The sequence below is a fragment of the Drosophila miranda genome, chromosome XL (genome assembly GCF_003369915.1).
Source record: "Drosophila miranda strain MSH22 chromosome XL, D.miranda_PacBio2.1, whole genome shotgun sequence".
In the NCBI taxonomy this organism is placed as follows: Eukaryota; Metazoa; Arthropoda; class Insecta; order Diptera; family Drosophilidae; genus Drosophila; species Drosophila miranda.
Genome location: NC_046673.1, coordinates 4240923 through 4261309, shown reverse-complemented (window position 1 = coordinate 4261309; position 20387 = coordinate 4240923). Strand labels below are relative to the sequence as shown.

Below are 20387 nucleotides of genomic sequence, written 5' to 3'. Positions count from 1 at the left end.
CTATCTTTATTGATCATATATGAATTATTCTTTTATTTGAAAATATGCCAACTTATGCAGGGCAATTAATGTTTATAAAGGCTTCATATATATATATATGTACATATATATTACTTCTATATATAAGCCTTATTTTAGTCAATGGTTTTTTTTAGTCAGAGCGACCTAGTCCCATTCCTGTTCATCTTCTACAGTTGAAGCTTCCTGGATGACATTTCCACTTCCGCGAACATCATAGCCACCAAACTGGGCCCCGCAACCGCCATGGCCACCGACACCACTCAAAACGCGTAGAAAATCGGGCACTACCTGCTCAGATCCCTCAAGAATTTTCACCAGATCTGTGGCCACGCCCGAATCCTGCTCGGGATCAAAGAACGAAGTGGCCCGACCATAATTTCCCACACGCCCGGTGCGTCCAATACGATGAACATAGTCATCAATGGTCTTGGGCATATCGTAGTTAACGACATGCTTGACGTTCTTAATATCTAGACCACGAGAAGCAACCGATGTGGCAATGAGCACTTTCATCTTGCCAGTCTTAAAGTCGCGCAGAGCCTGTTCGCGCTGACTCTGTAGTCGATCGCCATGAATCGAAGTTGTGGGATGCTCGGTTTCCGACAAATACGAGGCCAGAAAATCGGCCAGTAATCGGTTACTGCAGTAACCAGAACTAATATGTTGCAACTGAAGGAAAGTTCTGGGGGTAGTTCTCTCGGGAGATTTTAGGGATATTTTTAGAGAAAGTTCTGTCCATGTCGACGTTGCCTGAAATGGAGTTTCTTTTTTCACAAATTAAGTTCCTTGCTAGGGAAAACACTCTTTCGGAGGAAGCTGACCATGCTGGTGTTGCAAATATTTTGCAGATTTATTTATATAATATTCGGAGCTGCGATTGGTTTTCATTCCACCAGCGCAAAACATTGAAGTCGTCTTTCATAGGTATACTCGTATATTGGATTACGCCACTATTTCCCTTGTCAAGACTTCTTCGTCTGACTGTCCTGAAAGTGGTTCGATAAAATCAGCTAAAAACTCCTCGCATCATATTTTTACACTCTTCAATAGTGAGAGTTCTATCCACTTGTATCAATTGATTTGTTAGAAGGCATAAAAGTAACGCAATTCATTTATAATTCTTTGAGTACTTTAAAAGAGTACTGAGTCGCTATGCATGCTCAAGGACCAGTTCTTGACCAATTTTTGTTCAATATCTTTGTCTGAAATAGAGTCTTTGATGAACTTTTGAAAAGCATGAATGCATAGTCGCATAGTCGAATATTTTTCCGACTTCAAGAACTATTGAAAAATATACATATACAAGGCACGCAGCCTCTTGTACAGTACAGCGCACACCAATACACTCTTGCAGCTTCCCAGCAAACCAAACGCTCACAAATGATATCGCATACGAGTCAAATGCGAGACTTAACCCGACAAAACGCTCGCATTCGGACCCGCGTATGATAGAAATATGATACTTGTGTCGTTCAGTTTGTGGCAGTGAAAGTATCATTTATGATAGCTCGCAAAGGAATCGTTTGCGAGCCTTTTGCGATATCATTTATGAGCCTTTTGCGATATCATTTGTGAGCCTTTTGCGATATCATTTATGAGTCGTTTTTAATATAAAATAATATCAAAATAAATATTTTTTTCGAGCCCATAGCAGTATCAAAAAAGACTCATAAATGATATCGCAAAAGGCTCACAAATGATTCCTTTGCGAGCTATCATAAATGATATCGCAAAAGGCTCGCAAACGATGTCGCAAAAGGCTCGCAAGAAATAGTTTTTGCGAGAATTTTTTTTTGACCCGTTCCCATTTTGTTCCGTAATAAAAAATATTTTTAAATTGTAATATGAAATGAATTTAATGTATATATGTAATATGTATGAACTATGTACTACAATTTAAGTTTTTTTGCATCACTTTTTTCCAATCTGACCTTCCGTTCCTGAGCATACTGGAAATATTTTTGAGTTGTATGGTCGAAATCCTGATCGTCGAGCGCAAACTTCTGTTTAAATGCATCTGTAGAAAATATAAAATATATTAAAAATTGGGGAATTACATGTTCGATATATGTTCGGCTTTTTCTTTTGTAAGACATTTTATTTATTTTATTAATAATGTACTTACCGATTGGCAGAAATTTCTTTTAAATGCGTAAGAGATGGTAGAGATTTTTAACTTAGCACTGCACAGTTCGACGAAAATAATTGAAATGACGGCGCAAGGAACGCACGCTTTATTTGCACTTGTTTCTAATGCTCGACACATGTAAAAAAAGAAAAACACGAATGACTTTTCGACCACTAATCTGTCGACACGTCATCTGTCGAGACGTGAACACAAAGCCGAAGGAGAATTGCCGGACCGAAGGCACACGAAGGCTTGCTTTTTTTTTGGCTTTCGACCGGCAGCACAGTCGAAGCGCACTTTCCTATTGCAAAACTCCCGCTCGCGAGCTCGTTTGCGAGCGTTTTGCGACACAAGAAGTAGAGCTCATTTTTGGCTCGCTTGCGAGCTCGTTTGCGAGCGTTTTGCGACACAAAACCATATCGCTCGTACACAAGCTCGCTTGCGATCTCGTTTGCGAGCATTTTGCGGAACTCTCGCAAGAGGCACGTTAGTTGGTTTGCTGGGTTGAGACTTCTCCGTGTCAACATGAAGCTGAATGTATATGATTTGGTGTCTGTGTTTTTGCCATTCTCAGAAAAACAAATTATGGCATCATACATGGATAGAAAAGAGTAGCCAGATCGATGGATTTACTTCTGCATTTTTCAACAAGAATTTTAAAATTTCCTCGATTTTGGAGAGTAAATTTGTGACTGCAGTAATGTCGCTATAATTCAACCCATCTTAACGATTAATTTATGTTTTTTTATTTAAAATTTGTGCTCTATCGTATCGTAATTTTATTCCATCTCGTCTGACACACGACTAAACCTGAATTTTACGTTCTGTCCGGACCTCTTGAAATATTTAGCCAGTTTTGCGTATTTTTTTTTCGATTTGAACCAATTCTGGAACTGCTCTGAATGCTTTTTCAACAACATTGTTTAACAAATGATTTATACAATGAATCTGAGCTGATTCCTTAAATTCAGATATCATGTTTGATCCACTGTCTGTAACAATAATGGCGTCGTTTAAATCTAACCCAAAAGAATTCAAACATTGTTCCACCTTAGTGCGAATTAATGTGCCTGCAAATAAATAAAAGTAAGAAAGAAAAATTGTTGTCCTCATTTGCTTCACATTTCGATAACAATTTAATATAAACACGAACTTGTTGCAGATTCACCTTTAATGCAGATCATTTCCAACAGACGGGTTTTAATGCTTCCTTTAAATATATAGTGTGAAGGACTAAATAGGACGTCTGCGAAAAGGTATCTGTCCATGCGTCTGACGTGATAGTGTAGTCATTGCCTTTCATTAAGGCTATTTCTTCTGTTACAGCTTGAAGTTCCTTTTTGTATAAGTCTGTGTCGTTACGCGATCTCGTTGTTGGATGAGGTAGCAGGCTGCTAATGTTTACGTTTGGTCCAAAACGACTTAAAATATCAAGGGCAACTGATATAACGTCTTCAAGACCTTAATCGCTGATAATACTAAATGGTCGACAATTTTGAACGACCCACTTCGTCACGACCTTTGTCACTAATAATTTCGTTTCGGCATCTACCTTCATAAACGTTATCGTTTTCTTCAGATTTGGTATCCTTTATTGGTTAACTAGTTATGATATTAAATTAAAAAAACATTTTTTTATTTGTTTTTTTTGTTCATTGATTATTTATATATTCTTTGATTATATTTTGACTGTAACACCGGTACCACATATGTACATTCGATTCGAGAGCAGAAAGGAAAGAGGAAGTAGTGTCCACTTCAACTGTGACCAGACTAACTTAACATAATAATACTTAATATATCGATAGTATTAGTTTGTAGTATTTAATGTTATTATTTGAAAGTTGAATAGGCGTATTCCAACAGCCTTATAGCACTTATGCCGGACCAAATTGGACGTGGCACCAGTAAATTTGAAAATCGTAAAACAATTTCGGCATGCCACGAAGTTTGGAATTACATTGCTGTCCTCTCCAACGACATGACCAAAAACTTCATACATCAAGGTCTGTGAATCAAATGTGCTATAACCCAGCAAACCAAACGATCACAAATGATATCGCATACGAGTCAAATGCGAGACTTAACCCGACAAAACGCTCGCATTCGGACCCGCATATGATACAAATATGATACTTGTGTCGTTCAGTTTGTGGCAGTGAAAGTATCATTTATGATAACTCGCAGAGGAATCGTTTGCGAGCCTTTTGCGATATCATTTGCGAGCCTTTTGCGATATCGTTTGGGAGTCGTTTTTGATATAAAATAATATCAAAACAAATATTTTTTTTTTGAGCCCTTAGCAGTATCAAACGAGGGGGAACGTTGTGAGTTGCTGCGGACACCGCAACTCTACGGTTATACCCGATACTAAGTCAGTATGGCTCTCCTCCGGCAGACGCCGCTAATATTAAACGACACGACAAAGAGTGCGTGCGAGAGAGACAGAAAATCAGTCTGAGCGTGACGTCGGGCGCTGCGTAGCCACTGCAAATTGATTTGTTCCTATTGGCTATAAAAATGATCTGACCTGATCCAGATTCAGCAATCTGATAGATATGGTCATTATCTATGATTCTGCGTTTTTAGTTTTCTCGAATGTGCAATATTGTGGATGCAACAGATTTTCGTCCTTTGTGTGGGCGGAAGGGGGTGGGGCGAAATTCTGAGATATACGTTTTATAGTGAGATCTAACAGAAGTGCGGATACCAAATTTGGTTACTCTAGCTTAAATAGTCTCTGAGATTTTTGAATATCCCCAGATTTTCGTCCTTTGCGGGGGCGGAAGGTGGTGTGGCGAAATTTTGAAACAAACTCGTCTCGGTCCGATATATTAGGAGTGTGGATACCAAATTTGGTTGCTCTAGCTTTTGTAGTCTCTGAGATCTAGGCGCTAATGTTTTACTCTAAGCAAAGAGGCCTATGCTACGTGTGTGTTAGAGAGAGACAGGACGAGAAAAAATGAAATTGTTTTCTTGATGCTGGCTATAATAATAATACGATCCAATTCAGATTCCGCAGTCTTAAAGATATGGTCATTCTCTACAATCCTACGTTTTTGGCTTTCTCATATCTTTAAAATTTTGGATGCCACAGATTTTCGTCCTTTGTGGGGGCGGAAGTGGGCGGGGCGAAGTTTTGAAATATTTTTTTAGTAGTGACATATCACAGAAGTCTGGATCCAAAACATCGTTGCTCTAGCTCTTATAGTCTTTGAGCACTAGGCGCTGAAGCGGACGGACAGACGGACAGACGGACGGACGGACAGACGGACAGACAGACATGGCTCAATCGACTCGGCTATTGATGCTGATCAAGAATATATATACTTTATTGGGTCGGAAACGATTCCTTCTGGACGTTACACACATCCACTTTTACCACAAATCTAATATACCCCAATACTCATTTTGAGTATCGGGTATAAAAAGACTCATGAATAATATCGCAAAAGGCTCGCAAACGAAATCGCAAAGGAATCATTTGTGAGCCTTTTGCGATATCATTTATGAGTCGTTTTTAATATAAAATAATATCAAAATAAATATTTTTTTCGAGCCCATAGCAGTATCAAAAAAGACTCATAAATGATATCGCAAAAGGCTCACAAATGATTCCTTTGCGAGCTATCATAAATGATATCGCAAAAGGCTCGCAAACGATGTCGCAAAAGGCTCACAAGAAATAGTTTTTGCGAGAATTTTTTTTTGACCCGTTCCCATTTTGTTCCGTAATAAAAAATATTTTTAAATTGTAATATGAAATGAATTTAATGTATATATGTAATATGTATGAACTATGTACTACAATTTAAGTTTTTTTGCATCACTTTTTTCCAATCTGACCTTCCGTTCCTGAGCATACTGGAAATATTTTTGAGTTGTATGGTCGAAATCCTGATCGTCGAGCGCAAACTTCTGTTTAAATGCATCTGTAGAAAATATAAAATATATTAAAAATTGGGGAATTACATGTTCGATATATGTTCGGCTTTTTCTTTTGTAAGACATTTTATTTATTTTATTAATAATGTACTTACCGATTGGCAGAAATTTCTTTTAAATGCGTAAGAGATGGTAGAGATTTTTAACTTAGCACTGCACAGTTCGACGAAAATAATTGAAATGACGGCGCAAGGAACGCACGCTTTATTTGCACTTGTTTCTAATGCTCGACACATGTAAAAAAAGAAAAACACGAATGACTTTTCGACCACTAATCTGTCGACACGTCATCTGTCGAGACGTGAACACAAAGCCGAAGGAGAATTGCCGGACCGAAGGCACACGAAGGCTTGCTTTTTTTTTGGCTTTCGACCGGCAGCACAGTCGAAGCGCACTTTCCTATTGCAAAACTCCCGCTCGCGAGCTCGTTTGCGAGCGTTTTGCGACACAAGAAGTAGAGCTCATTTTTGGCTCGCTTGCGAGCGTTTTGCGACACAAAACCATATCGCTCGTACACAAGCTCGCTTGCGATCTCGTTTGCGAGCATTTTGCGGAACTCTCGCAAGAGGCACGTTAGTTGGTTTGCTGGGTTGAGACTTCTCCGTGTCAACATGAAGCTGAATGTATATGATTTGGTGTCTGTGTTTTTGCCATTCTCAGAAAAACAAATTATGGCATCATACATGGATAGAAAAGAGTAGCCAGATCGATGGATTTACTTCTGCATTTTTCAACAAGAATTTTAAAATTTCCTCGATTTTGGAGAGTAAATTTGTGACTGCAGTAATGTCGCTATAATTCAACCCATCTTAACGATTAATTTATGTTTTTTTATTTAAAATTTGTGCTCTATCGTATCGTAATTTTATTCCATCTCGTCTGACACACGACTAAACCTGAATTTTACGTTCTGTCCGGACCTCTTGAAATATTTAGCCAGTTTTGCGTATTTTTTTTCGATTTGAACCAATTCTGGAACTGCTCTGAATGCTTTTTCAACAACATTGTTTAACAAATGATTTATACAATGAATCTGAGCTGATTCCTTAAATTCAGATATCATGTTTGATCCACTGTCTGTAACAATAATGGCGTCGTTTAAATCTAACCCAAAAGAATTCAAACATTGTTCCACCTTAGTGCGAATTAATGTGCCTGCAAATAAATAAAAGTAAGAAAGAAAAATTGTTGTCCTCATTTGCTTCACATTTCGATAACAATTTAATATAAACACGAACTTGTTGCAGATTCACCTTTAATGCAGATCATTTCCAACAGACGGGTTTTAATGCTTCCTTTAAATATATAGTGTGAAGGACTAAATAGGACGTCTGCGAAAAGGTATCTGTCCATGCGTCTGACGTGATAGTGTAGTCATTGCCTTTCATTAAGGCTATTTCTTCTGTTACAGCTTGAAGTTCCTTTTTGTATAAGTCTGTGTCGTTACGCGATCTCGTTGTTGGATGAGGTAGCAGGCTGCTAATGTTTACGTTTGGTCCAAAACGACTTAAAATATCAAGGGCAACTGATATAACGTCTTCAAGACCTTAATCGCTGATAATACTAAATGGTCGACAATTTTGAACGACCCACTTCGTCACGACCTTTGTCACTAATAATTTCGTTTCGGCATCTACCTTCATAAACGTTATCGTTTTCTTCAGATTTGGTATCCTTTATTGGTTAACTAGTTATGATATTAAATTAAAAAAACATTTTTTTATTTGTTTTTTTTGTTCATTGATTATTTATATATTCTTTGATTATATTTTGACTGTAACACCGGTACCACATATGTACATTCGATTCGAGAGCAGAAAGGAAAGAGGAAGTAGTGTCCACTTCAACTGTGACCAGACTAACTTAACATAATAATACTTAATATATCGATAGTATTAGTTTGTAGTATTTAATGTTATTATTTGAAAGTTGAATAGGCGTATTCCAACAGCCTTATAGCACTTATGCCGGACCAAATTGGACGTGGCACCAGTAAATTTGAAAATCGTAAAACAATTTCGGCATGCCACGAAGTTTGGAATTACATTGCTGTCCTCTCCAACGACATGACCAAAAACTTCATACATCAAGGTCTGTGAATCAAATGTGCTATAACCCAGCAAACCAAACGATCACAAATGATATCGCATACGAGTCAAATGCGAGACTTAACCCGACAAAACGCTCGCATTCGGACCCGCATATGATACAAATATGATACTTGTGTCGTTCAGTTTGTGGCAGTGAAAGTATCATTTATGATAACTCGCAGAGGAATCGTTTGCGAGCCTTTTGCGATATCATTTGCGAGCCTTTTGCGATATCGTTTGGGAGTCGTTTTTGATATAAAATAATATCAAAACAAATATTTTTTTTTTGAGCCCTTAGCAGTATCAAACGAGGGGGAACGTTGTGAGTTGCTGCGGACACCGCAACTCTACGGTTATACCCGATACTAAGTCAGTATGGCTCTCCTCCGGCAGACGCCGCTAATATTAAACGACACGACAAAGAGTGCGTGCGAGAGAGACAGAAAATCAGTCTGAGCGTGACGTCGGGCGCTGCGTAGCCACTGCAAATTGATTTGTTCCTATTGGCTATAAAAATGATCTGACCTGATCCAGATTCAGCAATCTGATAGATATGGTCATTATCTATGATTCTGCGTTTTTAGTTTTCTCGAATGTGCAATATTGTGGATGCAACAGATTTTCGTCCTTTGTGTGGGCGGAAGGGGGTGGGGCGAAATTCTGAGATATACGTTTTATAGTGAGATCTAACAGAAGTGCGGATACCAAATTTGGTTACTCTAGCTTAAATAGTCTCTGAGATTTTTGAATATCCCCAGATTTTCGTCCTTTGCGGGGGCGGAAGGGGGTGTGGCGAAATTTTGAAACAAACTCGTCTCGGTCCGATATATTAGGAGTGTGGATACCAAATTCGGTTGCTCTAGCTTTTGTAGTCTCTGAGATCTAGGCGCTAATGTTTTACTCTAAGCAAAGCCGCCTATGCTACGTGTGTGTTAGAGAGAGACAGGGCGAGAAAAAATGAAATTGTTTTCTTGATGCTGGCTATAATAATAATACGATCCAATTCAGATTCCGCAGTCTTAAAGATATGGTCATTCTCTACAATCCTACGTTTTTGGTTTTCTCAAATCTTTAAAATTGTGGATGCCACAGATTTTCGTCCTTTGTGGGGGCGGAAGTGGGCGGGGCGAAGTTTTGAAATATTTTTGTAGCAGTGACATATCACAGAAGTCTGGATCCAAAACATCGTTGCTCTAGCTCTTATAGTCTTTGAGCACTAGGCGCTGAAGCGGACGGACAGACGGACAGACGGACAGACGGACGGACGGACAGACGGACAGACAGACATGGCTCAATCGACTCGGCTATTGATGCTGATCAAGAATATATATACTTTATTGGGTCGGAAACGATTCCTTCTGGACGTTACACACATCCACTTTTACCACAAATCTAATATACCCCAATACTCATTTTGAGTATCGGGTATAAAAAGACTCATGAATAATATCGCAAAAGGCTCGCAAACGAAATCGCAAAAGGCTCATACATGATATCGCAAAAGGCTCGCAAGAAATAGTTTTTGCAAGAGTTCCATTTTGTTCCGAAATAAAAAATATTTTTAATTTTTAATATGAAATGAATTTAATATGAATATTAAGGATATATGTACATATATGTATTATGTACTACAATTTAAGTTTTTTCGCATCACTTTTTTCCAATCTGGCCTTCCGTTCCTGAGCATACTGAAAATATTTTTGAGTTGTATGGTCAAAGTCCTGATCCTCGAGCGCAAACTTCTGTTTAAATGCACCTTAGACAATATAAAATATATTAAAAATTGGGGAATTACACAAGCTAAAATAGTAAAACTTACTTCTTAGAGCTAAAGTGGTTCGAAGTCCTCTTACACACTTTTTGGAGTCTGTCCCACGCCAGGAGAAAAAGTTCGCCACATCATCGCTTATAATCTGTCGCCTGGAGCTCCTTATAAACTTATCAAACGCATTTCTAGTAAACTGGAATGCATTACTTTCGCAAATTAATGCATTTTATTGGTGTTCGGGTTCTGAAATATGTTGCCTATAACTCAATTTAACCTCAAAATCTCCAGTAGCTCTTTGCACATATCGAGCCTCTCCGATATATGTTCGGCTTTTTCTTTTGGAAGACATTTTCTTTATTAATAATGTACTTACCTATTGGTAGAAATTTCTAGTAAATGCGTAAGAGATTGTCGATTTTGTAACTTTGCACTGCACAGTTCGACGAAAATAACAGTAAATGCACTTGTTTCTAATGCTGGACACAAAAGAAAAACACGAATGACTTCTTGACCACTAATCTGTCGACACGTCATCTGTCGACACGTGAAAACACAGCCGAAGAAGGCTTGCCGGACCGAAGGCACACGAAGGCCATGATGCAATTATACAAGGTGGTCTCGTCGGCAAAAGTCAGTCCCTTAACGTATGCTAGCAATAAGTGCGAGTGAAAGGCACATAGTACAATGAGTGTGAATGAGACGGCATATGTTGATGTTGATTAACCCTTAACAGGACCGTGGGGTTTAAAATTTCCTTTTATAAATCAAAGAGGTGAAGTTTTTTTTATAGTTTTATTTTTAATAATTTTGCATTTGCAAGAAAACGTTGCTTCTGATTTTGCCGGATATTTTTTTGTTAAGGTTCTTAATTCTAAAATAAATTGTAATTTTAAAATAAAATGATTTTACGTCTATGTTAATATTTACATTTTGTGCAGCCATTAATAATTTTGCCTTGCCATTTGTGGTTAAATTGAAATGTTCTTTTACATTATGTATAAATATTAATTCTAGTTCTTTGATTTTATTTTTAAATTCTTCAAACGGTTTTATTAGTCCGCCATACGAAACCTCATCCACGTAGGTGAATGTCGAACTTTCTGAAAACTCATTAGAAAGTCCCAACTTTTTAATAACATAACCTACTAAGTATTCGATGGAATCCTCCGTCAACTCATCCATGTTGTTATGTGTTGGTATGTTGTTAACGATTTCGAATTCAAAATCTTCAGGCTCATTATCTATTCTTTGAGAATAAAAATCTAAGTTTAACCAACTATCGGAATTGTCATTTTCAACATTTCCATTATTTGATAGAATTTCTGTATTCTTGGCTGAATAAAATATAAGGATTATTAATAAATGATAATAATTAAAGAAAAACAAAACACAGAACACAGAACATAACTACCAACAATTACGATCAAAACTTTTCTGAAACATAAAGCTAAACATTTGACAATTATTATTATTAAAATGAATTATTTGTTGATTGTTTAAATTTTGCCATACCTGTTATATATTTTCTTAATATATACTTAAATTGAAGTGGAGTCGGATGGTCAAACTGTCCACCCCTCGACCGCATGCCACCAACAAAATTTTCCGCAATGTCTTGGTTAAGACGACTTGTTAATATATATTCCATTTCATATTTTTCATGGATATAGCTATATAGACCATTAAGCGATGCGTTATTTAAAAGAATACCTTTTTGGAAGGGGAGCTTATGGGATTTGCCACATATTTCAGCGCGCATCATCTCAGACATTTTTTCCAAAATTTCTTGATGGAGTTCAAGTTGTTTTCCATAAGCCTGAGTTGATTCAATGGAACTTGAAGTGGACAGTTTTTAATTAAAAACGTCGAACCAATCATTAAGAATTTTAAAGAGATCCGCAGTTTCGCATGCATTCTCGACATCATACCCCAACGAAAACCAGCGTCTGATAGAGCTGGCGGTTGTATTTGAAAACAACTGCGTTGCCAATTTTACCTTTTGTTTAGCAAGCGATCGAACATTTATGTGATATACGTTTTATAGTGAGATTTAACAGGAGTGCGGATACCAAAGTTGGTTACTCTAGTCTCTGGTTAGTCTCTGAGATTTGTGGATGCCCCATATTTTCGTCCTATGGAGTCCCGATTCAAAGAATCTCTTACGAAAGCCACTAGGACCGATTTCATCACGCCAAGACAAACTAAGTGCATGTAGCCCAAGGGAAGCTGATTTAATGTATCAATTGGCAATATTTAAGAATAGGTTTGCCTTGTATGTTGTGGTGTTCAGGTTGAAGACGATTTTTGAAAATTAGACGAAACACCTATTTTGAAATACCGTTCCATCTCTAATTAATTTGTCCAACTCGCAAACAAATTCTTATAAATAAACATTGGGATCACATGGCTTTGAATTACCTACAAATTACCTACCTAGCTACTAAAACTGGCTTTTTGGCATTGAAGTTCATCAGAATGGGCCATGTTTGCATTTGAGAACTTTTATACTGCCGAAGACCGTCTACATTAATATTTAAACCTTTATTGGAAGATAAATGCATAATATTCGTAAGGAAATCAGTTAGAGTCTTTATCACCGTAATGAACATATTCGCCTGGCTCTACAATTTGTTTCATTATATGACGGGGAGCACATTTTAAAGTACATAATTCTCGTGGTAAGCCAGGAATTTTTCTCTCAAAATACAAAGCAGGCTTTTAACATTTTTAACACACAGCCAAAATTTTGACAAAAGTTATATCTTGGACTTTATTTTTGTTCTTTGATAGGTAAATTAATTTGGCGTTGTTTAAGGTATCGTTTGTAAAAATCGATGAATAAACGGAAAAGGGCAGTTTGACCAAGCCTCCAAATCACGTTACCTTCCTTTCCATGATCCATTTTAACGTTAAAAACTGTTAAAAATACCAACTTGTGGCTTTTTTTCGTAAAAAAAAGCGGGCGTATTTCGATTAACGGAATTTTACTGCAAAATGGGTTATTTGAAAGTTTGGTCAAACGGCTGCATTTGGTTTCGATCTGGTTGTTACTATTGGTGATGGTGCATAGGGTTAAAATACATATTCAGAAAATCGAACAAAACAAAGGTAGAGTAGTCTGAGAACTAGGTGTTAAAGGCTAATTGAGAATTTGAGAGCTGATTAGCAGAAAGATTAACTAAGCAACTGGGTGCAGAAGTGCATTTTTTGCCGTAGTCGCTAGCCCGATTAGATATTGGAATGTTTTTATTGAAAAAGCCAGACAAAAACCAATATAAGATAGACACATACATATGAACTTATTAATCCGAATAAAGCTAAATGCAATACTACACACATACATGCATATATGTATGTACATATGTACATGTCTGGTAATATTATCTCTTTCTGCTATTTTTCTGTTGGGAGGTAAAGCAGCGCCGAGACATACGTAGTATAAATTACATACATATGGGGCCTATGTTACCTAGATTGCCAATTGAATGCTGGCAGACGATTATCGGTAATTGATTGTTGATCGAGGTTCCCCTCGATTCTATTCCGGTATAGTCGGCAGTCAGCTCGAGGCGGTCTGAGATTACACATCGCTTCGTCTTACAAGTTGATTGTATCAACTAACCAATATGCCTTGTTGGGTGCTGCTGTTGGCGGGCCTGGGACTGCTACTGCTCCTTCAGAAGTGGGCGTTGCTGCGCCTGGGCAGCAGCCTGCCCGGACCTTGGGCTTTTCCGCTGCTGGGCAACGCCCAAATGGTGGGCAAGTTGCGGCCCGAGTGTGAGTACAAATAGCAACCGAGCTTAGACACGGAAAAAGGTCTCATCGTCAGCTGTGGGTCTGCAGTCATCTTTCTGGTATTTACAGAGCTACGCGACCGCTTTGGCGCAACCTACCGTTTGTGGCTGGGGCCGCAGCTGTGGGTGTTCCTGCACACAGCAGAGGAGACGCGCGAGGCGCTACACGATCCCACCCTGCGCAAGGCCAAGACCTTCCTCCAGCTGGAGCCGCTCATCGGTAACGGTCTTCTAATAAGCCATGGCTCCCACTGGACGCAACAGCGTCGGCTCCTCACGCCCGCCTTTCGGCCGATCCTTCTTCGAAGCTTTGCCCCCAGTGTGGCCAAGCATGCGGATCGTTTGATCCAGCGGCTCGAGGAGACCCGCGGCTCCTTCCTCGAGGTCACAGATCCACTTTTTGCCTGTCTGCTGGACGCTATCGTGGGTAAGTATTTTCTGCCCCGTTGTGAAAGCATCCCGAGTCATACTTCCTTAGACACCTCCATGGGCGAGCAGCTGGAGACGCAGTCTGTGGCGCACTCTCCCATCATCAAAGCCTTCCACCGCAGCAGCCAACTGCTGTTCAAGCGCATGATTAATCCCCTGCTGGCTTCCGACTGGGTCTTTAAGCAAACCCGGCTGTGGCGAGAGCTGAGCGAGCAGCTTCAGGTTATCCACACGCTGATGGATTCGTTGATTGGTCGGCGCTCCGCACAGCTCCAGCAACAAGGGAATGAGCCCCGCAAGACGCTCAACCTGCTGGACACGCTCCTTTTGGCCAAGGTCGACGGTGAGCCCTTGAGTCGAAAAGAGATACGCGACGAGATCAACACTTTTGTATTTGCGGTAGGTTAAGGCAGCTCCATCTTCACGGGCTTCCATCTGATAATCCTGTCCCAATTGCAGGGGGTGGACACAACCACGGCGGCCATGTCCTTTGTCCTGTATGCGCTGGCCATGAATCCAGAGGCACAGGACAGATTGCAGGAGGAGTTGCGGCAGCTGCCGCCAGGTTTGTCAACCGATCTGGATACTCTCAATGAGCTTCCATATCTGGATGCCCTGCTCAAGGAGGTGCTGCGTCTGTACACGATCGTGCCCACTACCGGACGCCAGACCACACGCTCCACCGTCATCGGGGGCGTACGTACTGCGCTGGGGTTACTCTCTGGATCAACATGTACGGCCTGGCCCACGATGCTAGCTACTTTCCCGATCCATACGTCTTCAAGCCGGAGCGCTGGATGCAGGAGACGGAGCTGCAGACGGAGGTGCCCTTCAGCTACATCCCATTCTCGGGCGGTCCCCACGTCTGCATCGGGCGTCGTTACGCGCTTCTTCTGATGAAACTGCTCACGGCTCGAATAGCGAGAGCCTTCCAGTTGGAGTTACGTCCGGGACAACCTGAGCTGACGCTGCAGGCCCAGATGGTGCTCAAGACCCGTGAGGGCATCCAATTGGCATTTACAAAACGCTAAACAGCCAACGGAGTCAGCCTTGGACGAACGGCTGTCGTGTTTGATTTTGTAGCATATTCCAGTTGAAGGTTCAGTTTTGTTGGCAATACACATATCCATACGTTGCTATTTTTCGTTTTTTTTTTTGCTTGTTTAGTTTTCACACGCGTTTGTACCATTCGCCGCATCCTCTAGACCTCGCAACATGCTTCTGAAGCAGTGCCGGACCGAGCGAAACTTCCTTCTCGAGAACCGACTGATGGTGCGCTACCCACTGGCCGTCCGCGTGGATCAGTCGTCTGTCAGACAACCTTTGAAGTACCACAACTACGAGATGCCCACAGCTGCTTCGCTGGCCAGGCGCTCGAGTCCCGCAGGTCCAGTGCTCCAGCGGTCCAAGCGGACGGCGCGTCCTCGCAGATCCACAGCCTCCTCCAACGCCTCTTCGGAGAAACAGATCCAGACAGACGACATATGCGACGAGATGTTTCTCAGCGCGGCGCTGCTCAAGTGTTCCGAGCACGGGCAGTCGAGAGCCACGCAGAGTGAGGGCGACGAGTGCAGCCCACCTCTGGGCCTGAAACACATCGCCGGTGGGAGTCTGCGACGCACCACATCCAACTTCGAACTGGGCAGAGTGGCCGAGCAACGCGATGCCTACCAGTCCGGTAATCTGTACACACTGCACCGGCTGTTAGGCGGCGTTGCCGTCACTGTGCCCGGCTCCGAACTGGACCAGATGGATGACAGCTGGACAATAAATCAGATGTGCCGGACTCCCCGCGACAATGGTGGGGACAGTTCATCCATTAGCTCAAGTCGCTCGTCTCGGACGAGTGCGCCGCAGGTACGCCAGGTGGCCATACCGGAAATCACAGACGTCTATCAGGAGGATCCCCTCAGCGCACGCTCCCAGGTCTCCAAAATCAGTGGGCCGCCTTCTGCCGCTGGTCTTCCTTCAGAAGCAGAGCACGAGTCGGATAAGAAATTAGAGACAGAAGAAAAGCAGCAGTCGCAGCCGGAGCAGGAACATCGAATTCATCTGTCAGAGGCCCAGCGGACAGCCTTGATCGAAAAAGCCCGGATCCGTCGAAGCCTGCTAATCGCCGAGTGGAATCGCTTGCCCCTCTCTACGTTTACGCTTCGTGTGCGCAACCTCAAGCGGCAACTGGAGCAAAAGCTAGACATAGTGGACAAAGATCTGAGCGTTCTCTCCCAGCAGAGGGACAGCTCTGATTCATATCATAGGTTCTTCTAGTAAAAGAAGTCTGAAAAAATTATAACGCATTAAATAAATACTTAAACACATTTGCAATTAGACAAAAAATACAAATTTGTTTTTAATCTGCATATCAGGCGATTTTCCAGTTTGGTCCACTCACTCATCTCTAGGTGCCTGCAAGGCGCGCCCGTGTGCACAATATGTGCTGTTATTGCACCAGAAACTATTTTGGCAAGATAAATTAAGCATAGATCTATTAAATATGTATTTAAACAGAATAATATTTCGGCAAAGCAAACACCCAATCTGAAATCCGATAACAATCAGATATCGATCGCAAGAAATAGTAATATCGATAGCGACTATCCCATTTAGTGTTCGCCAGGGATGGCATAAGTAAATTTAATTCGGCTATCGCATAGTTAACAGCGACTGTTAACTAACATGCATGTTGCATTTAGAGAGCTGCTGGGCCAAAGGTTTGCATTTTTATTGTATCCGCGCACGTGCAATAATATATAAATGAAACACAATTGAATACGGGAAACCAAGGCGTGCAGGCTCAACTGCAGACGGCGCAAATGGATCAATTCTCGCACGACTTGACGCTGGCCCTGGAGGAGACCTCGCTCATGGACAGGGCGTGCGGCGTTGGTAGGTGGGGTTCACGTCGCAGAACCCGATCAACGGGTAATTTGCGTAAGTAGTGCACACGCATGGTGCTCCAGTTGAAGCCACACCTATCTCTGCTCCTCCCCGCAGCTTGTGCCCCTCAACCCACAGAGGACTCGTCGAGCAGCCCCACGGACACACCGAATGCCCACGGACATGGACATGGGCATGGACATAGCCACGGACACGGTCACGGGCATGCACAACATCACCACCAACACCCAAGTGCTAACGCAGACGGACTGGACCTTAAGCTGGCGGCCAGCGACTCGGATGACAAGGCAGGGGCCATGCTCCCGCTACGCCTCCCACTGCCATGCAAGACCCTGAACGCCGCGGCCGCCGTACGCATGGGCGTGGGGGCGCTCGAGTCGGACTCGCTCAACGAGACGAACTTCAGTCCAGCCCGGTAAGCCTTCGACGAAGGGGAGCTACTAAAAATAGTAAGCTAATCGAATACCCTTCCTACCTCCCTCCCTCCCTCTATAGTTTCTACAAACCCAATTCGCGACGCAAACGAAAAATAAAGCGCATGTCCATGGAGTTTGAGTTCAGCAAGGACACGCACCCAGCCGCCTCTCCGCACAGCTTCACGGAGTTACCCCTGCAGCCGGGAATGTTGGGCGGCGCATGCAGCGGCTTGGCATTGGCCTCGACGGGGACGGTTCGCAAGCGCCTAATAAAGGCGGACGCCGGCAATCGGTCGAATTTCTTTTTCTGCGGAAAGCGCAAGCGCTCCAATCGCGACCGCTACAATGAACAGGAGCCGGGCGCGGGCTCCAGCATTGGTTGCAGCAATAAGCAACACTCTTCTAGCATGCCGCGCTACACCCACATGGAGGAATACCAGCGGATGCGACCGCGCAGCTACTCGTCCACCTCCAAGCCGCACAGCGACCGCCTGTTGCCCCTCAACAAAGGACTGCTTTCGAAGATCAATCGCATGGCGCAACAAACACAAAAGACTGACAATGCTGATGCCGACGCCACGAAGACCGGCCAGTCCGCTACAGGCCAGAAGCTACAGCCGGAGGAACTGGCCAAAAGCAAGTCTTCAACGGCCCGCGGAGAGCGCCAAACTGCTCCCCCAGCACCAGTTGACGCCGCTGCATCCGTACTCACCGTCACCGACATCCTGGGCAGCTTCAGTATGGACACCATAGTGCCCGTCACCGACATCGAGGCTCTCCTGAGCACACCCGCAAAGGTGCCACAGGTGCCGCGCCAGCAAAAGAGTCACAGCCACAGCAACAGCGCCTCCAAGACCCATCGCCGCCGCCGTTTCTGCCAGACACCGCAGCCTCTGCAGGCGCAGTCCATGGACATCAGCGAGCTGTACGACTTCCTCAGCTCGAGCTCACTGAGCACCTCATCGGACAGCGAGGATGGCGGCCATCGGCGGCACGACACGGGCCGTGAGGGCGACGACGAGCTAACCGATTGGCCGGGCAACGAGTTTGGGCCCGGGGGCAAGTATGATCCCAAGCGGAAGCTAACCAAGAAGTCGCTGCTTTCGCAAATACGCTCGGACGATACCATTGGCGAGGACGACACCCTCATGTCGGGAACGGAGACCACTGTAGCCCAGCTGGCCACAGAGAGCGCTCCTCAGACCCAGACGCCCTGGCTGCCGGATGCACTGCAGGATCTGTCCCGCTTTCAGTCCGCCCCAGCTTCGGAGCCCATTGAGATCCAGGGGGGGGCCAGCGGCTATCGGAACGCCGCGGGCTTCGTCGACGTCAATCTCTGCCTGGATATGGACATCAATGTGGACACCGTGCCGGCGCCGAAGCAAATCGAGAGCGAGATGTCCGGCGAGACGTCAAACCCATTCCTCTCCTCCTCGCCGCCCGGTCAAGTGCAGGAGGTGCGCGAAATCCTCGCCGGCTGCCGTCGCATCAATGGCGACCGGCCCGGCTTCAGCATTAAGCTAAGTGTGAACGAGCGGCTCGCTCGCTTTCTACAGGATCCGCGTCAGACCCAGATCCGTCTGCCCGACATGGAGATCAACGAGGCCGACAGCCTCTACAATTTGGCCAATCTTTACTCCCTCACGATGGTGGTAGAGCACGGCTGCACAGTGCTTACGAAGACAGGGTGAGTGACATTCCTGGCCTTCCAGCGCTCCTCAATTTTTGGTTCCACTAAATTGTTGCATTTGTCTTCCCACACCACAGGAATACCACACAGTCGGTCAGCGTGGATCATCCTCAACAGCGTGGCCTGCCGCAGCATCCGGATCTCTTTAGCGACTTTAAACGCCGCTGTTATGGGGACGGTGAGGGTGGGGGAGAGGGCGAGGGCGAGGGCGAGAGGGAGAGGCAGAACGAAACTCCTGGCCCGCCAGGTGCCAAAGAAATGGACAACAAATGACTAATCACAACCTGAACCCCGGACCAATCCGTGGGGGATTGACCTAGGGGCAGGACAGGGAAGTCGCTCCGGAGTTCAACTCTGAAGGATTTCAGATGCTGCCGCGCTTGCCCCAGCCCCAGCCCTAAGAGCGAGAGCGAGACAGAGATAGATACAGAGATAGATCGTTCTGACGATACAACGAGTAATATTAAAGCTTTTAAGAGTGTGTTTGTAAAGTTTTCGTTCCCATGTACATATCGAATGAGATTGTACGTTCAGTGTGTATATACTACAATATACTATTGTAAAACTTGTTAGGTGACGAGGCCGAACAAGATCCCACTTTTGCGCCTGCATAATCGATCCCATTCCCAACACAACCTGGGATCGAGAGAGATGGCAAGCGACGTGCCATCGTACGAGAGCTGAATGGCACGGCTGCTGATGCACGGATGTTTTTGGTCAGTTCCACTGTACAAAATATGATATGCCTGTTCCATAAGACATAAAAGGCGAATATTAATATATATGTATGTGACTATGTGCGGACACAATCTGTGCGTCTATTTCTTGGGGAATGGCTCTCCCTTTGATCCCTTGAACCCCTCAAAAAGAAAGACCATCGTTTATACAATTTTAAATCGAAATCGAACTGATGTAATGCTGTAGCCTCTATCGTAAATTTTGTAGACCTAGGCCTCAACCTATGTAGAACATTTGTTGTGGCTTACGATTGAATTCAATTCTGTCTGCTAGAGAAACGCCACCAAATCAGCCATACATATGTACGTATTCGTGGATGCCGCAGACTGAATTTCAACTGAGTTGATTACTCATTGCATTTGACATTAATTTCCGATCTCATTTGCGATATGTAATATAGTGATTGTATTGTACATATATGTGTCATGTAATAGATTGGAACATCTATAAATTCATGTGGGATAGACCTT

The 20387-nt window shown here is 43.2% G+C and overlaps 2 protein-coding genes, 3 long non-coding RNA genes and 1 pseudogene across 5 annotated transcripts; 2 read left to right on the top strand and 4 right to left on the bottom strand.

Moving 5' to 3' along the window:
• Positions 1–145: 145 nt before the first annotated feature.
• Positions 146–845, bottom strand: LOC117186779 (ATP-dependent RNA helicase vasa-like). The gene is made up of 2 exons (XM_033388030.1): positions 796–845; positions 146–703 (listed from the first exon to the last, which is right to left on the bottom strand). Exons 1-2 carry the CDS (start codon positions 843–845, stop codon positions 166–168), a joined length of 588 nt encoding a protein of 195 aa, XP_033243921.1. The 3' UTR covers positions 146–165.
• A 983-nt stretch (positions 846–1828) lies between these two features.
• On the bottom strand, positions 1829–3755 carry LOC117185978. Its single transcript, XR_004471168.1, has 3 exons — positions 3318–3755; positions 2147–3219; positions 1829–2038 (listed from the first exon to the last, which is right to left on the bottom strand). It is a non-coding gene; the product is annotated as an uncharacterized LOC117185978 (long non-coding RNA).
• A 2115-nt stretch (positions 3756–5870) lies between these two features.
• LOC117185983 lies at positions 5871–7787 on the bottom strand. The gene is made up of 3 exons (XR_004471171.1): positions 7348–7787; positions 6190–7249; positions 5871–6081 (listed from the first exon to the last, which is right to left on the bottom strand). It is a non-coding gene; the product is annotated as an uncharacterized LOC117185983 (long non-coding RNA).
• Positions 7788–9813: 2026 nt separating this feature from the next.
• On the bottom strand, positions 9814–10452 carry LOC108164664. The gene is made up of 3 exons (XR_001775888.2): positions 10326–10452; positions 10004–10195; positions 9814–9940 (listed from the first exon to the last, which is right to left on the bottom strand). It is a non-coding gene; the product is annotated as an uncharacterized LOC108164664 (long non-coding RNA).
• A 2979-nt stretch (positions 10453–13431) lies between these two features.
• LOC117194557 lies at positions 13432–15314 on the top strand (annotated as a pseudogene).
• Positions 15315–16839: 1525 nt separating this feature from the next.
• On the top strand, positions 16840–19963 carry LOC108164653. The gene is made up of 4 exons (XM_033398501.1): positions 16840–17106; positions 17170–17488; positions 17569–19176; positions 19257–19963. The coding sequence occupies exons 1-4, from the start codon at positions 16989–16991 to the stop codon at positions 19450–19452; spliced, it is 2241 nt and encodes a 746-aa protein (XP_033254392.1). The 5' UTR covers positions 16840–16988; the 3' UTR covers positions 19453–19963.
• The last annotated feature ends 424 nt before the right edge of the window (positions 19964–20387 follow it).